At 41.2% G+C, this 22,548-nt stretch overlaps 2 protein-coding genes across 9 annotated transcripts in view; one reads left to right on the top strand and one right to left on the bottom strand.

Annotated features, from left to right (window-relative positions):
- The first annotated feature begins 6,622 nt into the window (after window positions 1-6,622).
- Window positions 6,623-11,436, top strand: LOC148883605 (N-lysine methyltransferase SMYD2-B-like). Of its 2 annotated transcripts, XM_089021601.1 has the most exons (12): window positions 6,623-6,834; window positions 7,952-8,015; window positions 8,293-8,403; window positions 8,459-8,519; window positions 8,664-8,788; window positions 8,856-8,923; window positions 10,057-10,159; window positions 10,292-10,402; window positions 10,501-10,621; window positions 10,710-10,884; window positions 11,127-11,235; window positions 11,321-11,436. In XM_089021601.1, exons 1-12 carry the CDS (start codon window positions 6,662-6,664, stop codon window positions 11,399-11,401), a joined length of 1,302 nt encoding a protein of 433 aa, XP_088877727.1. In that variant the 5' UTR covers window positions 6,623-6,661; the 3' UTR covers window positions 11,402-11,436. The 2 variants fall into 2 exon arrangements, with proteins under 2 accessions (XP_088877727.1, XP_088877728.1); XM_089021602.1 differs by lacking the exon at window positions 6,623-6,834 and having other exon boundaries at window positions 7,963-8,015; window positions 8,265-8,403.
- A 719-nt stretch (window positions 11,437-12,155) lies between these two features.
- LOC148883604 (tyrosine-protein phosphatase non-receptor type 14-like) overlaps window positions 12,156-22,548 on the bottom strand; it is a 40,946-nt gene continuing 30,553 nt past the window's right edge. For all 7 annotated transcript variants that reach the window (XM_089021583.1, XM_089021588.1, XM_089021589.1 and 4 more), the window contains 9 exons: window positions 21,806-21,884; window positions 21,234-21,700; window positions 19,939-21,168; window positions 18,716-18,856; window positions 17,354-17,572; window positions 14,856-14,984; window positions 14,546-14,780; window positions 14,259-14,422; window positions 12,156-13,374 (listed from right to left, as the gene is read on the bottom strand). In XM_089021583.1, the coding sequence (XP_088877709.1) occupies window positions 13,246-13,374; window positions 14,259-14,422; window positions 14,546-14,780; window positions 14,856-14,984; window positions 17,354-17,572; window positions 18,716-18,856; window positions 19,939-21,168; window positions 21,234-21,700; window positions 21,806-21,884 (2,793 nt within the window). In that variant the 3' untranslated portion in view covers window positions 12,156-13,245. The remainder of the gene's footprint in view (window positions 13,375-14,258; window positions 14,423-14,545; window positions 14,781-14,855; window positions 14,985-17,353; window positions 17,573-18,715; window positions 18,857-19,938; window positions 21,169-21,233; window positions 21,701-21,805; window positions 21,885-22,548) is intronic.

Here is a 22,548-nt window from a genome sequence, read left to right as displayed (position 1 = left end):
GAGCAACTATCGCCACGTGCAGAAACAGAACCGATTCTTACGCATCATCTAAACATAGTGGGGGGGGAGCGGTGAAGGGGGGGGGGGACAAAGGAAAATATTTGTATACTTAGCAGGCCAACTTCCTTTGATTGCAGGAGTGCTGTAGGAAACAATGCAGCGAGCACTATTAATACACCAAGGAGAAAGCAAATTCCTCTTGGAACGACTGCTCAAAGGAGCCGGGGGTGGGCCAGGGGGGCTATTTGCGGACGCACTGACTGATTGAATGTCTCAACAGCTAAGTGAAGTCGCCGCGTCTTGTCTGTTTCGCATATGTTTTCTTGTCGCCCAGCGTGCTGACTAAAACGACGTCAGGCATCACGCCGGTGAAACTTTAACCGCTTAAACAGGCCTCGTGTATTATCATTAACCCTTTCATGCGCCCTATAAACTGGATGACATGATAAATTGTCCACTGAAGTAACCCTTAAAGGGTTAACTAAGGTAACTCATATACTGTTGTAACATTACTTACAAATTAATTGGTTCTGGAAGAAAGTTATTAACTCAAGACGTGTTTTCAATGTAAATGCCCTAATTCGTTCCAAGCCACCGCAAATTCAGATATAAATATCTCCTAGAGCATAGAAATGCATCAAAATACAGTATGTAACAAACACATGTTAACAATGAGATGATATCAAATTTAATTAGAGTATTGAATCATATAAAAAAAACAAATGATCAAATACAGTCATTTTTTAATCTATGACCCTATGAGTGGGACTTTTGTTAGTCTGAGTCTCAGTCGAGTGTCTCATCTCTGATGATTGACGATGCTTTTTGACAACGGACGCTTAAAGAGCATCAAATCCCCTCCTCTCGCTCCAGCAGCTTTCATTAGCATAGCTAACAAACTCCCGAAAAGATCGAGAGTGTATGGAAAGAACAATCGCGGTCTGTAATGAGGCATTGGGGGGGGGGGCAAAGAGGGGGTGAAGAAGAGGAGGTATTGTTCTGGTCTCAGTTAGACTTTGGTGTCACCCCACAACTGTTGTCACGTCTAAGTTTAGCCGAAGAGGGCAGCGCCAAGGAGGAGGAAGAGGAATGGCGAGGTTGAAACCAGTGCAAATGGAAGACGGAAAGAATGTCGATGGAGATGATGTGGAAGGCAGCCACTCGTGGGGAAGAGGGTAAATGATGAGAGGGGAGACGGGAGGGGGGATAAAATGACTTCATTCATTCCAACATGTTCCCAAAAGACCAACTGTGAAGTCTGAAGGGATTTAGCGCTAAGTGTTGCTACTACAGTAAAGTCTCGTTATATCGATATTCAAGGGAGTCCGAAAAAATATCGATATAACCGGGACTATCGATATATCCGACCCTGTTTGCATGTAATTTTCTCCGTGCGTGCATAGAAATAGTATCGATATAACCGGGACTATCGATATATCCGATATCGATATAACGAGACTTTACTGTATTTCATAAAAGACACCGGCAGACAACAGAAGGCCATCGCTGGAATGTATAAACAGATTGTAGAGCAGTGGTTCTTAACCTGGGTTCGATCGAACCCAAGGAGTTTGGTGAGTCGGTCTCAGGGGTTCGGTGGATCCTCCGCCACAGAGGTCCACCCCTCAATCAAGTCTGCAGTTAGTAGGCACAGTCATTGGAAGAAGGTTTCGGTGAATGAGCATATGAAACAGGTGAGGTTCGGTGCCTCCAAGAAGATTAAGAACCACTGTGTAGAAGGACTCGCATCGTCAGGGTCTGGGGTGGAGTCGACAATGCCCAACAATCCAGTCGAGAAAGGGGGGAGTCGTCAAGTTCACTTCAATCACAGAACCAAAGAAGTCCAAAGACGCAATCGGACAAGACCGAAGACGACAAGGGGAGTAGCGACAGATTAGCCCAGCTGTCTGCTCATAAAGTGAGAAGAGGGGTTGAAGGCGCTAAGCCATGCAGTGAAAGGACAGTTTAGACAGGGAGGGGGGGTTGGCGAAAGGACCCCGATTGGCACTACGATGGATGACAACGCGGGGCCTGAGCCAAAGCAAAGACACGTGGATAAACAGAAGAGATGAAGGCTTTTCGCCGGGTTAAGACGGCCGGCGTCAACCTCTCCTCGTGGAGACGTGGGGGCTAGACTTAGGGGCTCGATACTGCGAGATATGGGCATGATGAACATTCGGTCCGGTAAGGAAGTGGATTTAGAAAAAAAAAAAATGGGTGGGGGAAAAAAAAAAATCTCCAGAGGTCTGACCAGCGCTTTATCGGCACCTCTGGCAGTGAATGAGTTAACTACAACAAAGTTATTTTAATAATAAAAATATAAAAACATAAAGAACCTAACATTTTTGGGTGTTTTGTTTAAAAACATTCGGGCACCATTTTGCCCCAAATTGGAATGACATAATCCAGTAAATAACAGCGAACTAAAAGTTTTAATTGGCTTGTCCCATTATCCCAAAATGGCCAAAATATACTATTACCAGAGCCAAATATATGTATATATATACAGTATTACTTTAATAGTTATAGTACTGTATTATTATTATTATTTATTATTTTATTAATATATAGTATGGGTTGAGTGAACGCTGGCGCGTGTGGCTGCCGCTGCTCACCCACAGATAAAAATTACGTGACTAAAGTGTCCTTGAGAGTTTAGAAAGGCGCTTATAAATGAAATGTATTATTATTATTATTATTATTAGCCTCCATCCCTATCCTGGGACGATTCCCAAGCAGTTTGGATGACCGCACCCCATCACACGTCCATCCCCGCGGAAACATGCCCCGTCGCTGACCCCTAGTTAGCGAGGCCCGGCGCCAGTGGCGTAACAGTGACAAGGTCAGGAATACGAGGTGACGAGGGGGTCCGGGTTCACTCGGACCGCCAGGCCGAGAGCGGCAAAGGGTCTTTAAACCACGCTGGATTTCACACGCGGCGCGCATGGGCGACCTCCCGGCAGTCGGGCATTAGCAGCTGCTGCTTTATGAGCTTCCCAATGTGACAATGCCCCCGCGTATCCATCAAGGGGGCGCCCATAAATTATGCTCGCTGTGTCTTTGAGGGGTGTAAAAAAAAAAAGGGGGGTGCTTACCCATGGCGGGGATCATTTATAAAACAGCAAACAGATCTGCGTTGCTATCCAAATACAGCGTGTAAGCTCGCGTTGACATGAGCATAAACAGAAAGGTTTCAAGTACAGGACCGTGCGGAGTCTCACCATGGCTATTATTAGCTGGTGATTGACAGATATGACTTCTTTCACTTATGGGCCTCAAAAAAATAAGTTATTCGTGTCTTTGAACAGTTCTATGGCGCCGCGAGAGTGGCTGCCTCTCCAGCAGCTCCTGTATTTTGTTTTTCTACTTCTTTCTTTCCTTTCCTCTCATAACTTTGCTGCTGTGTTACTTCCGGGTAGAGTGAACGTGGGCGCGAATGGCTGCCGCTGCTCACCCGCACAAAAAAAATCTTGTGACTTTAAAGTGACCTTGAGAGTTTTGAAAGGCGCTTAGAAATTAAATGTATTATTATTATTATTATCATCATTATTATTATTATTATTATTATTATTATTATTATTATTGAATTATCGTGCAGTAAAAATAAAATGACATTTGAACATTTTTTTATGGCAAACTCAAAATTGAAAGTTGTTTTTAACTCATTCACGGCCATTAAAACATTTCTTCATGAATTGAAAATATGACATAGAGCACCATTCCCGAATATTTCCGTTATTTTTTTCTTGCTTGGGTGCCGATAAAGCGCTGGCCAGACCTCTAGAAATGTTTTTGCCTTTCCACAAGGGGGCATCATTTCCTTTTTTCCATGTTAGCGTTTTGTTCCAGCTTAAGCGCTATATAAATCAATATGAATATATTGCATTGTATTTTGGACAGCCGCCCTCATTTCAAGTTCATATAACTCCAGACCCATATAACTTAGGAATTAACTATTTTTTCTGAAGAAAGAAAAGAGTCTAAAGTTTCTTACGCTGCATTTAATGTTAATGTAGTCCTAAAACTCAATATTATGTAATTCGAATGACAATGACAAAAACCATGGCACTTAAGTGGACACATTTATATAATTATAATAATATAGTGAAGTATACGACCAGGCAGGGTCGCTAACTTCATTTGACAGATGATCATCAACTTTTCAAGCCGGGGAACCTCCCACGATCGCACTCGCGCAAAATGTCACGAGCAGCAGCTATCTCTGATTTGGTATCAATCAAATCGATGCCTACCTTATAGACACCCGACGTGGAGCCGTGAGACGAACTTTTTGCAGCCTGTCAAGTGTCAATCAAGCGTCCCGGTAGCGTTTTAAAATGCTTCTCCTTGATGACAGTCATTGCCGGTGCAATCGGTGAAACTGACATAAAACAAACGTTGAATGAGAGTAATTATAAAATAAAAAACACATTTTTAAATGATTTGTTGCAGTTGCTGATTCATCGCGAGGTGAAATTACCAACTGCAGAGCTCCTGACAACTTCCGGTGACGCAATGGCGCACTTCCGTTGGTTGGGTGTTTGTTTTTATTTTCATTTTTCACTATTTTGTGAAAATAAAACTGTGAGCATGCTTAGGTTTAAGTGTACTCTGAAACGCAAATATATAATTTTATTGACAGTTTTTTTTTTTACATTTTCCTCTTTCACGGCTCACTTCCTGGTAGATCGCGATCGACGGCCTTTGGGGGCGGGGCTATCAAAAACTGATTTTGTCCAGGTAAAATAAAGCAGAAAGTGACGCAAAAATGTAAAGTATCGAATCATAAATACAGGGAGGGTTTGAAAACAGGTCATGCCTTGTGTATCTATTTAATTTCTCTGCTCTCGTCTCTTATTCTGTTTTCCATAACAGGTTTTTCCTTGGGAACTAAATCTACTTTAGGATTTATTGTTTCTTATCATTCCTCATCATTGGAAATTATAATCCTTTCACCTAATCCTCCCTCTTTTTTTTTTTTCCAGATCATATTCATCAAGATCATCCGGCGTGCCGGCAAAGCAAGAACTCAGCACGCCAAGCCAAGGTCTAAAGAGATCGGCTTGGGCTCTCGGGGAAACAAGGGGGTTTCTTCCAAATCAAATCAACTCCTCTGATGTAATCAAGACGAGACGCCAAAGACGAGCGAGTAATCTGCCGGGGGGACATGCCTCCCTTTGCTTGGACATTATTAAAAAGTGAGGAGGAACAACATCTTTAGATTGGAAGAATGGGGGGAAATGAAATTATAATAAAAATCTGGGAGTGCGGCGAACTGGGGCAACGTTGGATAAAGGGTTCAGATGCACGTCAAGGGCAACTACGGGGTTGAGGAGTATGTTACATCCAATGTTTTTGTGTGTTAAAAATCAGGGTAGGAAACTGAAGAATAACCCACTTTATAAATTTGACCAAACTATTTCAAATTTTACTAATGTAAAAATTGGCTTTCCTGCATTTCCAACTAGAACTGAAAAAAATATCAAGAAATACGACGTTACAGAATTGCCCATTCTGTTACCCCCACCCGAACTGCTGGCACGAAAAAATAATAAAGTTATTCAAACTAATATGACAATTTTCGGCCCAAAAACTGCAAGCCGCTTCCCCGTGAAACAAACAAACAAACAAACAAAAACTTACCTGCCTTCATTGTATTTAAATAAATGTTCATTACTTAGTTTAGGCAATTTAAAAATTGAGACGTCATTATTTTGAAGGAAATAAAAATAAAGATGATTCGCTAATATGGCACTGTGCGGTTATTTTTTTTAAAGGTGTAATTCAAACTGTTGTCCACAAGAGGGCTCTCTGCGCTTTCTATTGAATAAATAGGAAGCTGAATTCGGCCGTTTTTCTACGAACAAAACATGTATTTAATTTTCATACGGTATTTTGTTTCACCAACAATTACTCTAGTATTTGTGTTTTATTTTGAAACGTTCAAATTGGGCAATTATTTTATCGGTTATTTTATTGGTTTATTATTTATCCTTCGTGCCACTTAATTTGCTGATTTTTGTTTTAAAGAAATATTCACCCTGAAAATGTGGTTTCCGTAGTTTTTACTTTCATGTATCGTCCTTGATCACCTATTTGTACTTTATCATCTTAAACTGTGTTTTTCAAACGGACTGATTCACCACCAGGTGGCATTCGTTGCCTTAAAAATAAAAAATAATAATAATAATAATACACGTTTAATTTATTTTTTGTAATCCACTATATTTTGACCTAAAATTATTTTAATTAATACAGAATAAACAATAAACAGGTGGAATGATGATAATACCGTTGATACTATTTCTGCTAATAGTATTCTTCTGTAATGTAATCTTTCATTGAATTTAATAGGGTGTAATACAGCCGTTCGTGACAGAGGGCGCTGTTTCACTCGTTTCAACCCAATCAAGTGGATTAAAAACGAGATTCACCTAATTTAAAATGTCACAATTCGCCTAAAAAGTGATTATAAACATATAATTACAGCCATAAATGAAGTTAGAGTGACAAATTGTATATTCGGCAGGGGGGGGGATTCCCAAGCAGAAGGAGGTCTCCCAATCTTTTAATAGTAACACTGGTTCCGCCCCACTCGGCCCATTATGGTGCTCTTCTTCAGCTCCATTGAAGCAGGAGGACCAAGAGGAAGAAGTGGAATATGACTGGCGGCGGCATAAACGGCATCGAGAGGTTTCACAGCCCGGATAAAGGGCGAGGCTTGCGGGTAACCAGAGCCTTCCGCGTCGGGGAGTTACTTTTTTCCTGCCCGCCATACAGCTTTGTCCTCTCGGCGCAAGAAAGGGGGGCCTACTGCGAGTTCTGCTTCAACAGGTACACATGGAGCCCCCCTCCCCCATCCCTCTGGGGCCCTCATGACAAAAACTATTCATTTTAGTCTTCTCATTCCATGTATACATCATATAAGGCATTTTTTTTTTATAATTTATTGGTGTTTTTATTGATGTTTTTTAAAAAATATGTACTGATTATTCAAACCGAATTTATTATTGTATTGAGGTAGTGGTAGTTTAAAATATATTGATTTATTATAAACTGTTTTTCTATCTGTTCTAATAAGTCATTTGATCTGATTTTAATGTTTTTGTTGATTTTATGGGGGGGGGAATATTATATATTTTTTCTCATAAAACTTAATATTTTTCATTTAATTTGTGTGATTACATTTTGGGAGTGTTAATTTATGCACATGATATGAAATTTCTTTATTTTTAAATATAATAAAATGGCTTCATTTAAATGTAATATTTCCAAACATTTTCCTTCTAATTATTCTTAATACGTTATCTAGCTGGCTATCTGGCTATCTGGCGGGCTACCTAGCAAGCACGTTATTTGCTAGCTATTTTCTATCTCTTAGCTATGTAGCTGGCTCGCTAGCTATCTAGCTAGCTATGTAGCTAGCTATCTATTAGATATCCTTATCCTGCGACAGTAAAGTGACAGAGTTTTGAAAGGTGCTTATAAATGACATGTATTATTATTATTATTAGCTGGCTAGTTAGCTTTCTATGAGTGGGTTGAGCGAACGCTGGCGCGTGTGCCTGCCGCTGCTCACCCAAAGAAAAACGCATCCTGTGACTGTAAAGTGACCTTGAGAGTTTTCAAATGTGCTTATAAATTACATTTATTATTATTATTATTATTATTATTATTATTATTATTATTATTATTATTGTTAAACTTCCAACTTTTCGAGTGACTTATGCTTTCGGACATGTGGCCCTCCATAAGGTCAACGCTATTAATACAGCGGAATGTTTTGGACCCGGCTGTCGCTATCACTTGCCACTGCTACTTCTCGTTATCCAGTATTGGAGGAAGTGGGGGATGGGATGTAAAAATGGCCATATGAAAATGTACAGTAGTAAATTATAATCTCGCTGTGAGGGGAGAATTGATTTGGTTAATTTTTTTGATGGATTTTTAGGAAGGAGAGCCTGGCGAGATGCGGCAAGTGCAAGAAAGCTTACTACTGCAACGTCACATGTCAGGTAAGGAATAAAAGTCTTGTCGTCGTAACGCATGTTTGCTTAAGGTTTCAAATTCAATAGCAGTTTGTCAGAAAAAGAATCCATCACAAACCAAATTACCGTACTGTTAAACTAAACATAAAACAAAGAGAATGACATTGTGTATTAAAAAACAGAGAATTATCTCTTCTGTGAGTTTGGTGCTAACGCAAGCTAATGCAAGCTAACACCCATCCAACCCTCCTCAAAACAAAATCAATTACCGTTCAGAATTTGAGTTTTGGTGTTTCGAGCGCAGAAGGGCGACTGGTCAGTGCACAAATTGGAATGCTCGGCGATGGTAGCCTTCGGTGAGAGATGGTGCCCGTCGGAAAGCAGTCGTCTGGTGGCCCGCATCCTGGCTATGAAGGTGAGGAAGGAAGCCAGTTTTGAAGCTCTCAAAGTTGAAATAACGTCATCTGTAGAAAACGCAGAAGGAAAGAAGTGAGTCGGAGAAGATCTTACTGGTTGCAGACATGCAGTCACGTGAGTCTAAAGTTGCGCAAGACAAGTTTGGCATAAAGATCAATATTCAGACTCTTTGATATGAAAAAAACGCGGTCATAATCCATAATGAAATCCGATATGAGTCAACGGTTCCTCTTCAACTTGGGCTTCTTCCTGTCGTAGACGTGGAGGACTTGGACAAAGAGAAACGAGACAACATCCAGGCAGAGGCAGCTGGCCTACATCGCTTTTACTCCAAACATTTGGACTTTCCAGATTCCAAAGATCTACTCTCGCTATTCTCACAGGTAAAAACTTTTTTGAAAACAGAGCCAATTATACTTTTATGTATTTATTTATTTTTTTTACACATAGGTCTCCTGTAATGGCTTCACTATCGAGGACGAGGAACTGTCCCACATAGGCACCGCAGTCTACCCAGAGTAAGACCAAAGTTAGTCACCGCTTAAACCAAGTACAGTGATACCTCGGTTTACAAATGCTTTAGCTAATGAACTTTTCGCCTAACGAACATTAAATTCGCAAGAATATAATCTTGGCATACAAACTATTTTTCGGGAAACACACGGAGCGCCACAATGAGTGATGTGTCTTTCGCGAACGAGCCGGTTCTTGGAGCTCCTAACAAGCAGCTGGAAATAGCATGAATAGGAAAGGCAGACGACAGAGCTTGAAACAAAAAAAAAACTAAAGTGAAAAAAAAAGTGAAATGGTGAGAAAATGGATAGAAAACACGGTGAAATTTGGACTAGTTTCAACTTTATTGATAGTTCAAACTGCAAGGTTAAAATATCCCATCAATAAGACCCTACAAATAACCCGCACAAGCCATCTGTACAATTTCAAGTGAACATACAAGCAAGGGAACCAGCTATTAATGCATTTTCTAGTGTGTCTGCCTGCATATATTGCTTTTGCAATATAACAACTTCTAAGATGTACAGCCCAGAGCTCCTTGAGACACTTTATGCAAAAGGCTATCCATTCCATCAAGCCATCAACGACCATCACAAAGGTAAATAAAACAACTTCATTATATACAGTAAAGTCTCGTTATGTCGATATCGGATATATCGATAGTCCCGGTTATATCGATACTATTTCTATGCACGCACGGAGACAATTACATGCAAACAGGGTCGGATATATCGATAGTCCCGGTTATATCGATATTTTTTCGGACTCCCTTGAATATCGATATAACGAGACTTTACTGTAGTACAGTTTATTTCTTTAATTACAATAAAGTAGCACATTTATTATACATAACATAAGGTATATTGTGTGTAGTTTTCAGGCTTATTAAGTTGAAAATTATGTTTTATGGGTACCTGGGAACGGATTATTCTCATTTTAATGGTTTCTGATGAAAAATTAATGGTTGGAATACACACTTTTCGCCTTACACACACTTTCTGGGAACCAATTAAGTTCGCAAGCCAAGGTATGACTGTACTTTATGCTAAGCTAATTAGCATATCGTGAAAATAATGGGGGAGGGGGGGTTACTGAGCGTGAAAGTGTTTGTTGTCATGTGTTTGTATGTGTGGTGCAGCGTGGCGTTGATCAACCACAGTTGTGTTCCTAGCGTGATTGTGACGTTCAAGGGCCCGAACGCTGAGGTGCGGGCCGTCAAGGACATGAAGGCTGGAGATGAAGTGAGACACACATACATTGTACAACATACCAATATTTTTTTCAATAGACCTTGGCTATTGAATTATTTAGAATTTTTAATAATCTAAAACAGTGTATGTTTGAATGACTTAGTGTGTGCTTTCCGCTTGTAGGTATTGATCAGTTACATCGATCTGCTCTACCCGACGGACGATCGCAATGGCAGACTCGAGGAGTCCTACTACTTTAATTGTGACTGTGTAGAGTGCCAAACCAGGTCCAAAGTGAGAACACGTGGATGGTATTCACATGGTGGTGGGGGGAAAAAAAAGGACAAAACACAAATAAAAATTCTAATTTGTGTGTGTGTGTGTGTGTGTAGGACAAGCTAAAGCTGAAAGTGCGCGAGCGTATCAAGCTAGTGGAGGCTGACGCTGTGAGCGCCATGTTGCTCTACGCTCACAAAACCATCAGGGACTTCCGCGAAATGAAACATCTCAAAAATATCCTTTGTTTTTGCCCAAAACAGTGTCCAATTTGGAAATTACGGTAATTACAAAGCTATCCCTATTCTCCTTGAGTCTTTGGCACCCCCTAGCGAGCTTCTGGAGAATTGCGAGCAGAGTTTGGAAAAGATGGGCGGTGTGCTGGATGATGCCAACGTCTACATGTTACACGTCAACTACCAGGCTATGGGGGTGTGCATCTACCAGGGAGACCTCCACGGTGCCGTGCGCTATGGAGAGAAGCTTCTTCAACCTTTTAGGTGCATATTGTTGTTGTTTTTTTTATTTTTACATTGATTACACTGGTCAACAAATTGTTACTCAATTTTCTTAATCAGAGAAGATGACATTTTCGCATGGATTCTAAATCTTTTTTTTCGTCAGGTTTTCACAATATCTGTCGCGTCGTAATATAAAGTATTGCAAGCCATAACGCATCCCGTCGGTCAATACAGTAATATTGATATTTTCATTGTAATTTCTTGTCATTTGTACTTTACAGCCAGCTGTATCCGCCCTATTCCCTGAACGTCTCGTCTTTGTACCTGAAGCTTTCTCGACTCTACTTGGCATTGGACAAACAATTGGCTGGCATTAGCGCACTCAAGAAGGTGCAGTACTTCATTTTTTTGTACGACAGTATATAATTTAATTATACCATTGAAAGTGTTCAAAGGTGAAATGTGTGTTTGGCAGGCATTGAGCATCATGGAAGTGACTCACGGGAAAGATCACCCCTACGTCCGAGATCTGCACAAACAACTTAAGGAAACTTAAAATTTCAAATTAATAAATCGCTACCTTGACTTTGACTTGATTTCGTTCCGTGAGCAGGCTTGCAAGTTGAATACTCGTACGGCGGCGCCTTGAGATACGAGTCACAGGTGAGGATAGTTTCCATGTGGCAGCATGCGGTAAACTAAAATCTCAGTTTCGGCCCTTCCAAAACCTGCCGGAGACACAATTGTCGGTCACTGTTGATACATTACTAGAATAGTTTATTATTATTATTTTTATAATGGTGAACAACTTACAAATCCACTCGGTCAGGTGACGACGACGACTGACACGACGCCGAACTTGGGCTCCACCTTCGCACTACTGTTCATTCTTTTTGGAATTTTACCTGAAAAGAACGTAATTGTGCTTTCCTGCCGACATGTGACAGTGTTTCCCTACATTATTAAACGAATGAATACGCTTGTCTGTCTCATTTCTCGCAATTGAACACAAACTAGGACGTTCCATATTAACTGTGTGAAGTCAATTGTAAATAGACGTGAATTGCGTGCACGTGTGCGAGCGTCGCGATGGACGACGCCAACCGAACTCCGACAAATAACGAATTAATAATTTAAAATGTTATTAAAGGCATCATATTTCAAAAGACGATTTTAGTAATATTCTCCAGTGTTAACATTGGCCTCTATGAGGGGGAAAAAGTGTTTTTGTTCAGTTGTAATGCCTTTTGAAATTGTTTATCTTCGCGTTGCCACCCCCACACATAAAATACTTAGTTGGCACCCCAATATAGAAAATAAGACTTTATTGCATTACAAGCAAGTACACGTTGACGGGGAAAGACGAGAAGAAAGCAATGAAAACATATACAAAAAGTATGTACAGGCACCAAGACGAAAGGGTGATTAAATAGGAACAAACAGTGGAATGCCGCATGACAAACGAGTGCAATAAAATACTTGAGAGAGTAGGAAGCTTTTACGGAGAAGAATTGATATATTTATGTTTATATATACATTCAAATACATATTTAAGAAAAAAAGGCATGCATAGTTGAAAAAAGATTGCGGTAATTTTTTTGAAAGTACCAAGTCATGAATGAGTAATCAATGTTCACATAATACATGTGTCTGTACAAATAAAAATGTTATTTTTATGAACATGTTGAAGGATAAATACTGACTCCAGAGATTTTAACTATGATAGGGGTGGAGCTTTTCATTTAAGGCACAATGTTATGCTATTTACAATGTGTGTGTGTGTTTTGATCAAATTTACAAGACATTTTTTGTTCACTTTACAGGGACTTGAATATATTTGAAACCTGATCGAAATAACATTGATTCTGTTTGCTATGGAGTACAATATGTAGTATAGAAATATGTGTTTATTCTGTTTTCGACAAAGTCTGCGTGTAAAAAGACAAAAGTTGCATAAAATGAAGCGTTGTGAATATTTTATGCTTGCGTTGTATTTTTTTCAGAAATTGAGTGGACATATTGAAATGTAATGTAGGTGAGAACACTGTTGACAGTTAAATAAATATAAAAGGGGTAAGAAAAACATTTGTTTCAATGTTAAAAGTTAATATTTTACGTTTTTTTTGTCACACAACTGCTGTTCAAACATACGTTTATCTTCACAAAATGGAGGAGTTATTTACCTAACTCCTGATTCACTTTGTATTGATAGGCTTCAATTAGAATTAAGCAGGTAGTGATTTGGCGCCATCTTGTGGCAGGTTAATTGTACACAAGGTCCATAATAGGGATGGCTGGCTGCATTTAAGGAAATAATTTTAGCTGTTGTAAAATGGAAAAAAAGATTAAAATGCAAAAAAAAAAAAAAAAGTGAGTGAGGTTTCGTATTCTGCTGACACTTCAGATGAGACGAGAGTTCTTGAGGAACTGGATGAGGACCTGGTAGACAAACTTGTACTGCGAGATGGTCTGGACCATCAGCATCCTCTGCTGCCTCAAGCCCGAAAGCATGGTGGGGATCTCCACGGGCTAAATTCGACGACGATGACAACAACAAGCGGCGATTGTGATCAGTTGCAAAAATCAGCGTCAAGTAAATATATGGACACACACGGTAAAATAAAATAATTGCATAATTTCCTCCATAGGCTAACTACAAAAACATTATTTGACTTTTTTCTGGTGGTCAGCGATTGGATACCACACAGATGCTAACCATAAGCTTGTTTATGGTGTTTCTCATTGTTAGCATGATGCTAAACAGACATAGTTAATGCTGGTGCTGGTGAGTTGTTTTAAATACACAATTTTGTTTTATTGCTCCAAAATAACCCAGATTTTGTGATTCATGACACACATAGGCTTCTAAATAAACATTGGGGTTTTATTATACATAATAATAATAATAATAATAATAATAATAATAATAATGAATTTCAAAAAATACATACATTATGGACAGGCCAAAAATGGTAACATCCAGGAATAAAAAACATATGTTGCTGTTTGTCTAATATACTGTAGATCACAGGTGTCAAAGTCAAGGCCCGCGGGCCAAATCCGGCCCGCCACATTATTTTTTTCGGCCCGCGAAAGCAAATCAAACTTGTTAAATTCCATGATGATTGCTAAAATCTGAGCCAAAATTTCAAATTTTTGGATGTCAACCACAATAAAAGTCATTATTCTTGACTTCAGATTTGAAAACGAGTTATTCATTAATTTGCTGTGTGCTCTATATGTAATATTTGAAGGGATTTCAACATTCTAATGGGTTCCCCAAATTCATAACGGCCCTCGAGAGGAAACCATAACTACAATGTGGCCCGCAGCAAAAAAATGACTTTGCCACCCCTGCTGTAGATATAAATATATTTCAGAATTATTATTTTTATTTTAATCAATGTACCAACCTCATTGTGCTCCAGGCAGCTGACCATTAACTCTGTGAGAATAACAACTCCCGTGCGACCCACTCCTGCACTACAGTGCACCACCACTGGTGGATTTAGGCTCTTGGAGGTGTCCAGCATGGAGTTGGTGTGTCTCCGAACCGACTGGATCTCCTCCAGGTAGGCTGAGAAGATCGACGTGATAAAAACAAAATATAGAATAATCGTTTTAAAAATTGAAATGAATTTTTAGAAAGGATAAATTCACACACGAGGTGTGGTTAGAAAAATGGGAAGTGGTCACCCACAGAGGAAGCCTTGGACATATTCCGGGCAGCCTTGTTCAGGCCAATCAGTGTACTGCAGGTGCCACACGGTTCTCTCCTGACCCGACAGGAGGTGTTTGACCTTCAGACCCGTCGTGGCGTAGCAGCCAGAGTCGGTGCGGAACTTGGTGGTCACTTTGAACTTGCCGTGTGTGGCCGAATTGTGTTTGGAGCCCAGTTTGGGCCAGTAGCGGTGACTCTTGGAGCGCCCGCCCTCCTGGAATCAGCCGTAAAAGGGGGTCATCGCACATGCCGACGGCGTACACTTGCTTGCCTGTGAGTGTGTGTATACCTCTTCGGCCGTAACCATGGCAATGACATTGACGCCCTGTTCCCACACCATCTGCCAGAAATCGCCGCAGGTGTTGGCCAGTGGGCCTTGGGTGCTGATGTAGTGCCACTCCTCCCCTCGGATGGTTACCTGCCCACAAAAAATAATAAATAAATAAATACTTTAATAAATAAATAAATACATACATAAATAAATAAATGAAAATAAATAAGTAGATGAATAAAAACACAAATAAATAATAAATAAAAGAAAATATATAAAAATTTAAAATCAAGAAACAAAATATATAGATGAATAAATATATAAATGAATCAATAAATACATGAATAAATAACTAAATAAATAAATAAAAGGAATATAATAAATAGTTGTATGAATAAATAAATAAATAAGTAAACAAATAAATACATGAATTTATTAAAATAACTAAAAAAATAAAAAAATAAATACATAAATAAAATACAATCAATAAATACATGTAAAATCAATAAATAAAAGAAAATACAAATAAATAAATGAATGAATAAATAAATACATAAATAAATAAATACATAAAATCAAGTAAATAAATACATAAAATCAAGTAAATAAATACATAGATGAATAAACACAAAAATACAGGAGAATGTAATAAATAAATAATAAATAAATAAATAAAAGGAATATTATAAATAGTGGTATAAACAAAGTAAAGAAAATAAATAAATAGATGAATAAATACATGAAAAGAAGGGGGGAAAATGGGGAAAATGACCCCCCAAAAAATCCATACGACTTTCAACCTTGAACCAGCAAAAACCAATGCGTGACTGCAAAAAAAAAAAAAAAAAAAAGCTCTAATGAAAGCCTTTTTTTGTTCATGTGTGCTGGCTGCTTGAAACAACACGCTAAGAGGGTTACGCAGGGTCGTGACCGGCGCCGATCACACCAAACGCAAACTCGCGCGCGACGTGTCGAGGAAGGTAGGCAAGACTGAGCGGCTCAGGTGGATTTAAGAAGTTTTAGCCAGCGCATTCCTGGTGAATTCTTGCAAAGCGCTTTGGAGCTGCAAAGGGTTGCCTGCCGACTTTCATCTTTTCTTTACTCAAAAGGCCACCACAAAGCCAGAGAAAAAAAACAGCGTGTTGTTAAGCCTTCGCCCTTCATGTCCGCCGTGTGATGTGGTTGTCAAACAAATCCCCGTTTGAGACGCGGGAGCTGATGAATGAAGAGTGACAGCAAGACGTTGGAGGAGTCGTTGAAGATGTTTGAAAAGAGCAACACGAACACGGGTCGATTCCGATTCAGCTCCACCTTTTTAATGTCAGGGACTACTTAGGAGAACATTCGTCATGAAATGATGGAATTATTATTATTATTATTATTAGTAGTAGTAGTAGTAGTAGTAAGTAAATTTGTTCATGCCATTTTAAGAAACTGGACTAAGAAATGTCAGTTTTTGGCTAATGCGAATATTCTCCAATTTTATTTGGTTTGATAACATTTTTTTTTTCAATAAATCAATTGTTTTTAAAAAAAGAAATATTAGTGTTTATTTTTATCGACTTCAATAAGACTAAACACGAATTGTCTATTTTTTTTTCTTTTTTTTTTTTCATTCGTGTAATTCATCTACTTGAATAATTACAAAAAAATATATTATATATGACATATGTACTTCTTTGAAGGTGTCGGACGCTTTTCATCCAAGAGGCTTCGTCAGCGAACTAAAATTTTGCTGGTAGCTCTGGCCCTATATATATCCCTAGTGTACAGAGCTGGCGGCGCCAGACCTCTGCTATGATTGGTCCCTTCTCTAAGGTTGGAGGGAGCAGAGGACTGCTTCCCGAGGCTACAAAAAAAATTACATTTTTCAAAAATTTGAAAAATAAAACCAGGAATTGCAGTAAATGAGTTAAGTACATATTTATTTTAATTATGTAATTAATTTATTTCAATAATTACAAAATATCAAATGTTTTATTCTTTAAGTCTCACAATTTAATTACATTAGTTTTTTTTTCACCAAGCAGGATAACTATTTGTACTTTTTAAGCACAATAAAAACTACAATTATTAGAATTTTATAAATGTTGTTTTTAAAAAATAAAAATCATAAAAAAAATTTAAAAATAATTTTAAAAATAAAAAAATACAAATAACAAATAACAATAATAATAATAATAATAATAATAATAATAATAATAATAATAATAATAATACATTTCATTTATAAGCACCTTTCAAAACTCAAGGTCACTTTACAGTAACGGGATACATTTTTCCGTGTGTGAGCAGCAGCAGCCACACGCGCCAGCGTTCACTCAACCCGGAAGTAACTCAAATAGATGGAAAGCTAGCTAGCTAGCTAATAGAGAGTTAATAGAGAGCTAGCCAGCGACCGTTGATAGATAAAATAGATACAACGCCCCAAAACACTTGCTAAGATTTAGCATGAACACCTGCAAAGGACAAATGAATCGACAAAGACCCGATCCTCAAAATCCAGAAGCACCCACCTTGATATGGGATGCATTGATGTACCCCGTGTTGTTTTCCTTGTTAGGCACCAACTCCACTCGGTTCTCCTCGTACGGGACCACGTCGCGGAAGCGGTTGCGCTCGGCGTTCTCGGGTAGCGTGGCGGTGGTGAGCGGGCCGTCCGCCCTCTTTTTGGGTACCTGCTCGTACTCTGTGAAGACGCGTTCCTCCTCCAGCTTCAGCTCCAATGTTTTACACTGGCGGGTCAAGAGGAAGACCAGTCAATTACGTGGACTGCCAATTAGCTTCATGCTAACCTGATGCTTCTACTTTTTATACATTAATAATAATAAATAATAATAATAACAATAATAATAAATTTCATTTCTAAGCGCCTTTCAAAACTCTCAAGGAAACTTTACAGTCACAAGATCAGTTTTTCTGCGGGTGAGCAGCGGCAGCCACACCCGGAAGTAACCCAAATAGCTAGCCAGCCAGTAGATAGCTAATAGATAGCCAACAGATAGCTACCTAGATAGCCAGCCACCCAGGTAGCTATATAGCTAACAGATAGCTAAATAGATAGAAAGCCAGCCAGTCTAGTAGATAGCTAATAGATAGCCAACAGATAGATCGCCACCTAGATAGCCATATAGCCAAGAGAAAGCTAAATAGAGAGAAAGCTAGCTAGCTATCCAGTAGATAGCAAATAGATAGCCAACAGATAGTTACCTAGATAGCCAGCCACCCAGGTAGCTATATAGCTAACCGATAGCTAAATAGATAGAAAGCCAGCCAGTCAGCTAGTAGATAGCTAATAGATAGCCAACAGATAGATCGCCACCTAGATACCCATATAGCCAAGAGAAAGCTAAATAGAGAGAAAGCTAGCTAGCCAGCTAGTAGATAGCTAATAGATAGCTACCTAGATAGGCAGCCACCCATATAGCTATTTAGCTAATAGATAGCTAAATAGATAGAAAGACAGTCACCCAGCTAGTAGATAGCTCATAGATAGCCAACAGATAGCTCGCCACCTAGTTAGCCATATAGCCAATAGAAAGCTAAACAGAGTGACCAACATATACAATCGCAGCATCACAATTAATGAACAATTAGAGATTTTTTCCTCTTTTTTATTATTTTATTTTCTCCCAATGTCCATCACGGAGGCCATCTCGCATTCTTAGCATACCGGCGAGACTCTGCAGGCGCTAACTAAAGCGCCGGCGTTCCACGCGTTCCATATCCTACTTAGGGTTTGTCCCTCTGAGTTTAGCAACGATGCAAACAAAGGCCTGCTGTGAATTGCCCATCTGCCGACGCCATTTTGTTTCGTGATTTTACTTACTCAATTTGAAACACTCAAAATGAAGAAACAATAGCTGAGGCGTTCTTACCCGCTCGTCTGTGGCAGTTTTGGCGCCGTCGTCCGTCGGACACTCGGGAACGGGCATGCGGGTCGCATAGAGGCCATTGAGGGCGGCCATCATCAGCGGCCGCTTCATGGAGTCCACCGACATTTTTTGTCTCTCCAACGTCTTTAAGAAAGAAGCGAATCCCACTGTCATACTCGCGCTTACGGGAAACATAACGTTCACTTGCTTCCGAACGGCCTTTTGCCTGTGATACGCATTAAGCAGTCCGCTTCCTCCTGCCTTCTGTGAAACGGGATTAGCTTCGCTAATCTCTGACGCTAGTAAACCCCGCAGGGGGGGGGGGGGTTCAATCTTGCCTCATCTCAATTTCGGGACATTCAAATAACAAGCATGTGTGTTATTTGCGTGTTCATTTGACTTGGCCGAATTTGCCGAATTTGTTCGGGTTTTGGTTTTTCTTGTAATAATAATTATAATAATAATAATAATTTTGGATTTGCCTTTACATTTCTAAGCGCCTTTCAAAACTTTCAAGGTCACTTTACAGTCACAGGATAAGTTTTTCTGTGGGTGAGTAGCGGCAGCCACACGCGCCAGCGTTCACTCAACCCGGAAGTAACTCAAATAGATAGAAAGCTAGCTAGCTAATAGATAGCTAGCTAGCTAGCCAGCCAGCCAGACTGCTAATAGCTAGTTAGCTTGATAGCTACTCAGCCATGACCGATAGTTGCTATTTATTGGATATCTATCTAGCTGGCTACCTAGCTAACTATCTATTGGATAGCATCTATCTGGCTACCTAGCTATTAGCTGTCTATTAGCTACAGAACATGCTGAAGAATGAATGACTCGCTGTGTCTTTGTGTTGTCATATTATTTGTTATTTCGTTTTGTTTTTGTTTTTTTAATTTATGTTACTTCCGGGTTGAGTGAACGCTGGTGCGTGTGGCTGCCGCTGCTCACCCGCGGAAAAAATATCCTATGACTGTAAAGTGTCCTTGAGAGTTTTGAAAGGGGCTTATAAATGAAATGTATTATTATCAGCCAGCTAATAGCTAGCTAATAGATAACTAACCGATAGCAAATAGGTATCTTGAAAGCTAGCTCGACTGAAATAGCTAGCTAATAGATAAACAGATAGCAAATAGGTAGCTTGATAGCTAGCTCAACTGAAAAAGCAAAACCCGAACAAATTCGGGGATGGCGCTCTACGTCTGAAATGGCGTAATGATGAAAAGTCTCACCCTTTGCGCGATCTCCCTCTCCACGATGCTGTCCTCCAAGGAGAACATCTCTGACACGGGCCTCTCCTTCACCGGTTCCTTCCTCACCCTCTCCTTCACGCTTGTCAAGTCCGGTTCCGAAATGGACGGCCCCAAAACGTTGCCGTTGACGGCGCCCTGGTCGCCTCGCGTCAGAGTCCCGTTACCCCCGTCGTCGGGCTCGCCGTCGGCGGGATTCCATTCTTGGGCTTGGTCGGGATCCGTTGGCGCTTGGGTACCGTGCGGCGCCGTGTGGTTGTGGTGGTGGTTGTGAATGGAAATGTTGCTAGCGGGTCTGGGGGGGCCCGGGTACTCCGGCGGGGGCTTGTTGGGCAGCTTGGCCAAGGCGGCCTGCAATTGGGCGCTGATACTAATGTCCTCGTTGAGACTCGGGATTTGGACGTCCAGTTCTGGCCTCTCGTCCTCTTCGTCGTCGTCGTCGTCCTCTTCGCTCTCGCTGCTGTGGATTAGCATGGTGGCGTTGGAGAGAGTCTTTTGATGCTGGTAAGCCACCGGGGGCGCCGCCGGGGGTTCCTTCGGTGAGGGCATGGGTAAGTCTTTACACGGCGAGGGCGGCGGAGGCGGGGAATGGCGCTGGGGCGCTTGGGCTACCGGCTGCGGGGGCATCACGTGCTCCCGCAGCGTATTCCTTCGATGGAGAGGAGCGGCGTTGATGGCCTTCATGGCCATGGCCTCCATAGCGCCGCCTCTCATGCTGCTGATCACCTCCATGCTGTGGCGCTTCCCCAACGTGGAGCGCTGCTTGGCCACGGTGGTGGTGAGCGGCTCGCTCACTTCCTGCAAGGACTGGTGCACCACCGCCGAGCTGTCCGGTTGGAAAGTCTTAACCGACAGCTGCACCATGCGGGTCACCAGCTCCGGGCTGCTGCCGCCGATGCAGCGCAGGCGGTGGCTAGCCAGATCCGGCGTGCTGGTGGCCGGTCGGAACGCGGCGGCGGGATACGGCGGCGGAGGGCGCGATATGTGGTTTCTCATCACGTGAGCCGTGGCGGCGTAGCCGCTGGGGTTGCTCCCTTGTTGTTTGGTGTTCGCTAGCTCGGGTGTGCTAACCGTGTGAGAGATTGAGCTTCCTACACCGACGCCGCCGCCGTTTCCACCGCTTCCGTTGATGCAAGGGGAATGGCAAGCGCCTTGAGTACTTGCTGGTCCTCCCTGAAGTGGACCATGAGACACCGGCTTGCTGTAGCTGATCTACAGAGTACACATGAGAAATTATTAGCATGATCTTAGCATGAAATAGCAGCCGTTTAGCTAACCTGCGCGTAGGGTCCAGGACTGGGTCCCAAGCCGTGATAAGGGCCCCTCTCCCTCATCTCAGGCTGGCTATAAACCAAAGCCTCCGGTTGGCGATAGGCGCAGGCGTTACTAATATTCAAACTGCGTAGCGACTGGCTGTGGAGATCGTGGTGAGCGTGCAGCACGCGGCGCTTCTGTCGCATCACGGCGTCGTATTCGGGCGTGGGACGGTAGGACGGGGCGATGATGGCGCTGTGCCGGTGGCTGGGGATGTAATCCGGCCGCATTAGCTCGCTGCCCGGGATGCTGAGGTTGGAGGACATCGGCGAGGGAGGTACGAAGGTTTGCGAGTGGTTGAGGGAGCTCAGGCTGGGGCTGCTGTACATGCTTCCGTTGGGGAGGGTGCCGTTGCGGAAGGGGAAGTCCACCTGGCAGTGGTCTAAACTGCTCTCGGATTTGTAGTAGGGGTCGTCGTGGAAGATGCTATCTGGATGGCGGTAGGGACGAGGACAATCGTGTAAAAAGACACTTTTAGGAAGACTATTTCAACAATGATAAGCATTTGGGATGTTTTATGGGTGCGTGGGGGTACCTTGAGAGCTCTTTGTGTCTTGGAAATGTTCTCCGTACTGAGAATGCATCGTCTGGAAGTTACAGGACTGCGGCCGTGGCTGCAAGGAAAGCGTGGCAGAATGGCGGATGTTAGGTAATTTCGTGTAGCGAATTGCCCTAACAGCGGATGTGTCACAAAAGTGGTAAGATAACTTACACTCTCTTCTTTCATCAGGAAAAAAAACAGTTAATTCCTAAGTTATATGGGTCTGGAGTTATGTGAGCTTGAAATGGGGGCTGCTGCACAAAATTTAATACAATACATACATATTGATTTATATAGCGCTGAAACTGTAACAAAGCGCTAACATGAAAAAAGGCTAATGCCCCCATCATGGTGGGGGGCTTGTAAATTTGTCAATAAATGATTATTTTGATATCGAAAAGCCTTTCTCCGTCTTTATTGGTTAATATCATCATATCAGTCATTAACCCATTCGCTGCCATTCCCAAATTTATTCGGGAATTGAAAATATGTCATGAAGCGCCATTTCCGAATTTGTTCATGTTTTGGTTTTTCTTGCGGGGGTACCGATAAAGCGCTGGTCAGACCACTGGCAATGTTTTTGCCTTCCACGAGGGGGCAGCATTTGCATTTTGTCCATGGTAGCGCTTTGTTACAGTTTCAGCTACTGTTAAAGCGCTATATAACTTTGTAAATTCCATTCAATATCAGTTATATCGCCAGCTACCAAGCTATCTATTCGCTATCTAGATGGCTTG

The sequence above is a fragment of the Hippocampus bargibanti genome, linkage group LG19 (assembly GCF_051943395.1).
Source record: "Hippocampus bargibanti isolate YZ-2025 linkage group LG19, ASM5194339v1, whole genome shotgun sequence".
NCBI classification, from domain to species: domain Eukaryota; kingdom Metazoa; phylum Chordata; class Actinopteri; order Syngnathiformes; family Syngnathidae; genus Hippocampus; species Hippocampus bargibanti.
The sequence above is the reverse complement of the archived record's forward strand: the minus strand, read 5'-3'. Positions and strand labels throughout refer to the sequence as shown.

What these genes read in the sequence shown, in the direction of transcription:
- LOC148883605 (XM_089021601.1), top strand. Translation starts at nt 6,662, where the DNA reads ATGACTGGCGGCGGCATAAACGGCATCGAGAGGTTTCACAGCCCGGAT. An exon ending in ACTGCAACGTCACATGTCAG is followed by an intron (nt 8,016 to 8,292) that starts GTAAGGAATAAA and finishes TTTCGAGCGCAG; the next exon opens with AAGGGCGACTGGTCAGTGCA. An exon ending in GCATTAGCGCACTCAAGAAG is followed by an intron (nt 11,236 to 11,320) that starts GTGCAGTACTTC and finishes TGTGTTTGGCAG; the next exon opens with GCATTGAGCATCATGGAAGT.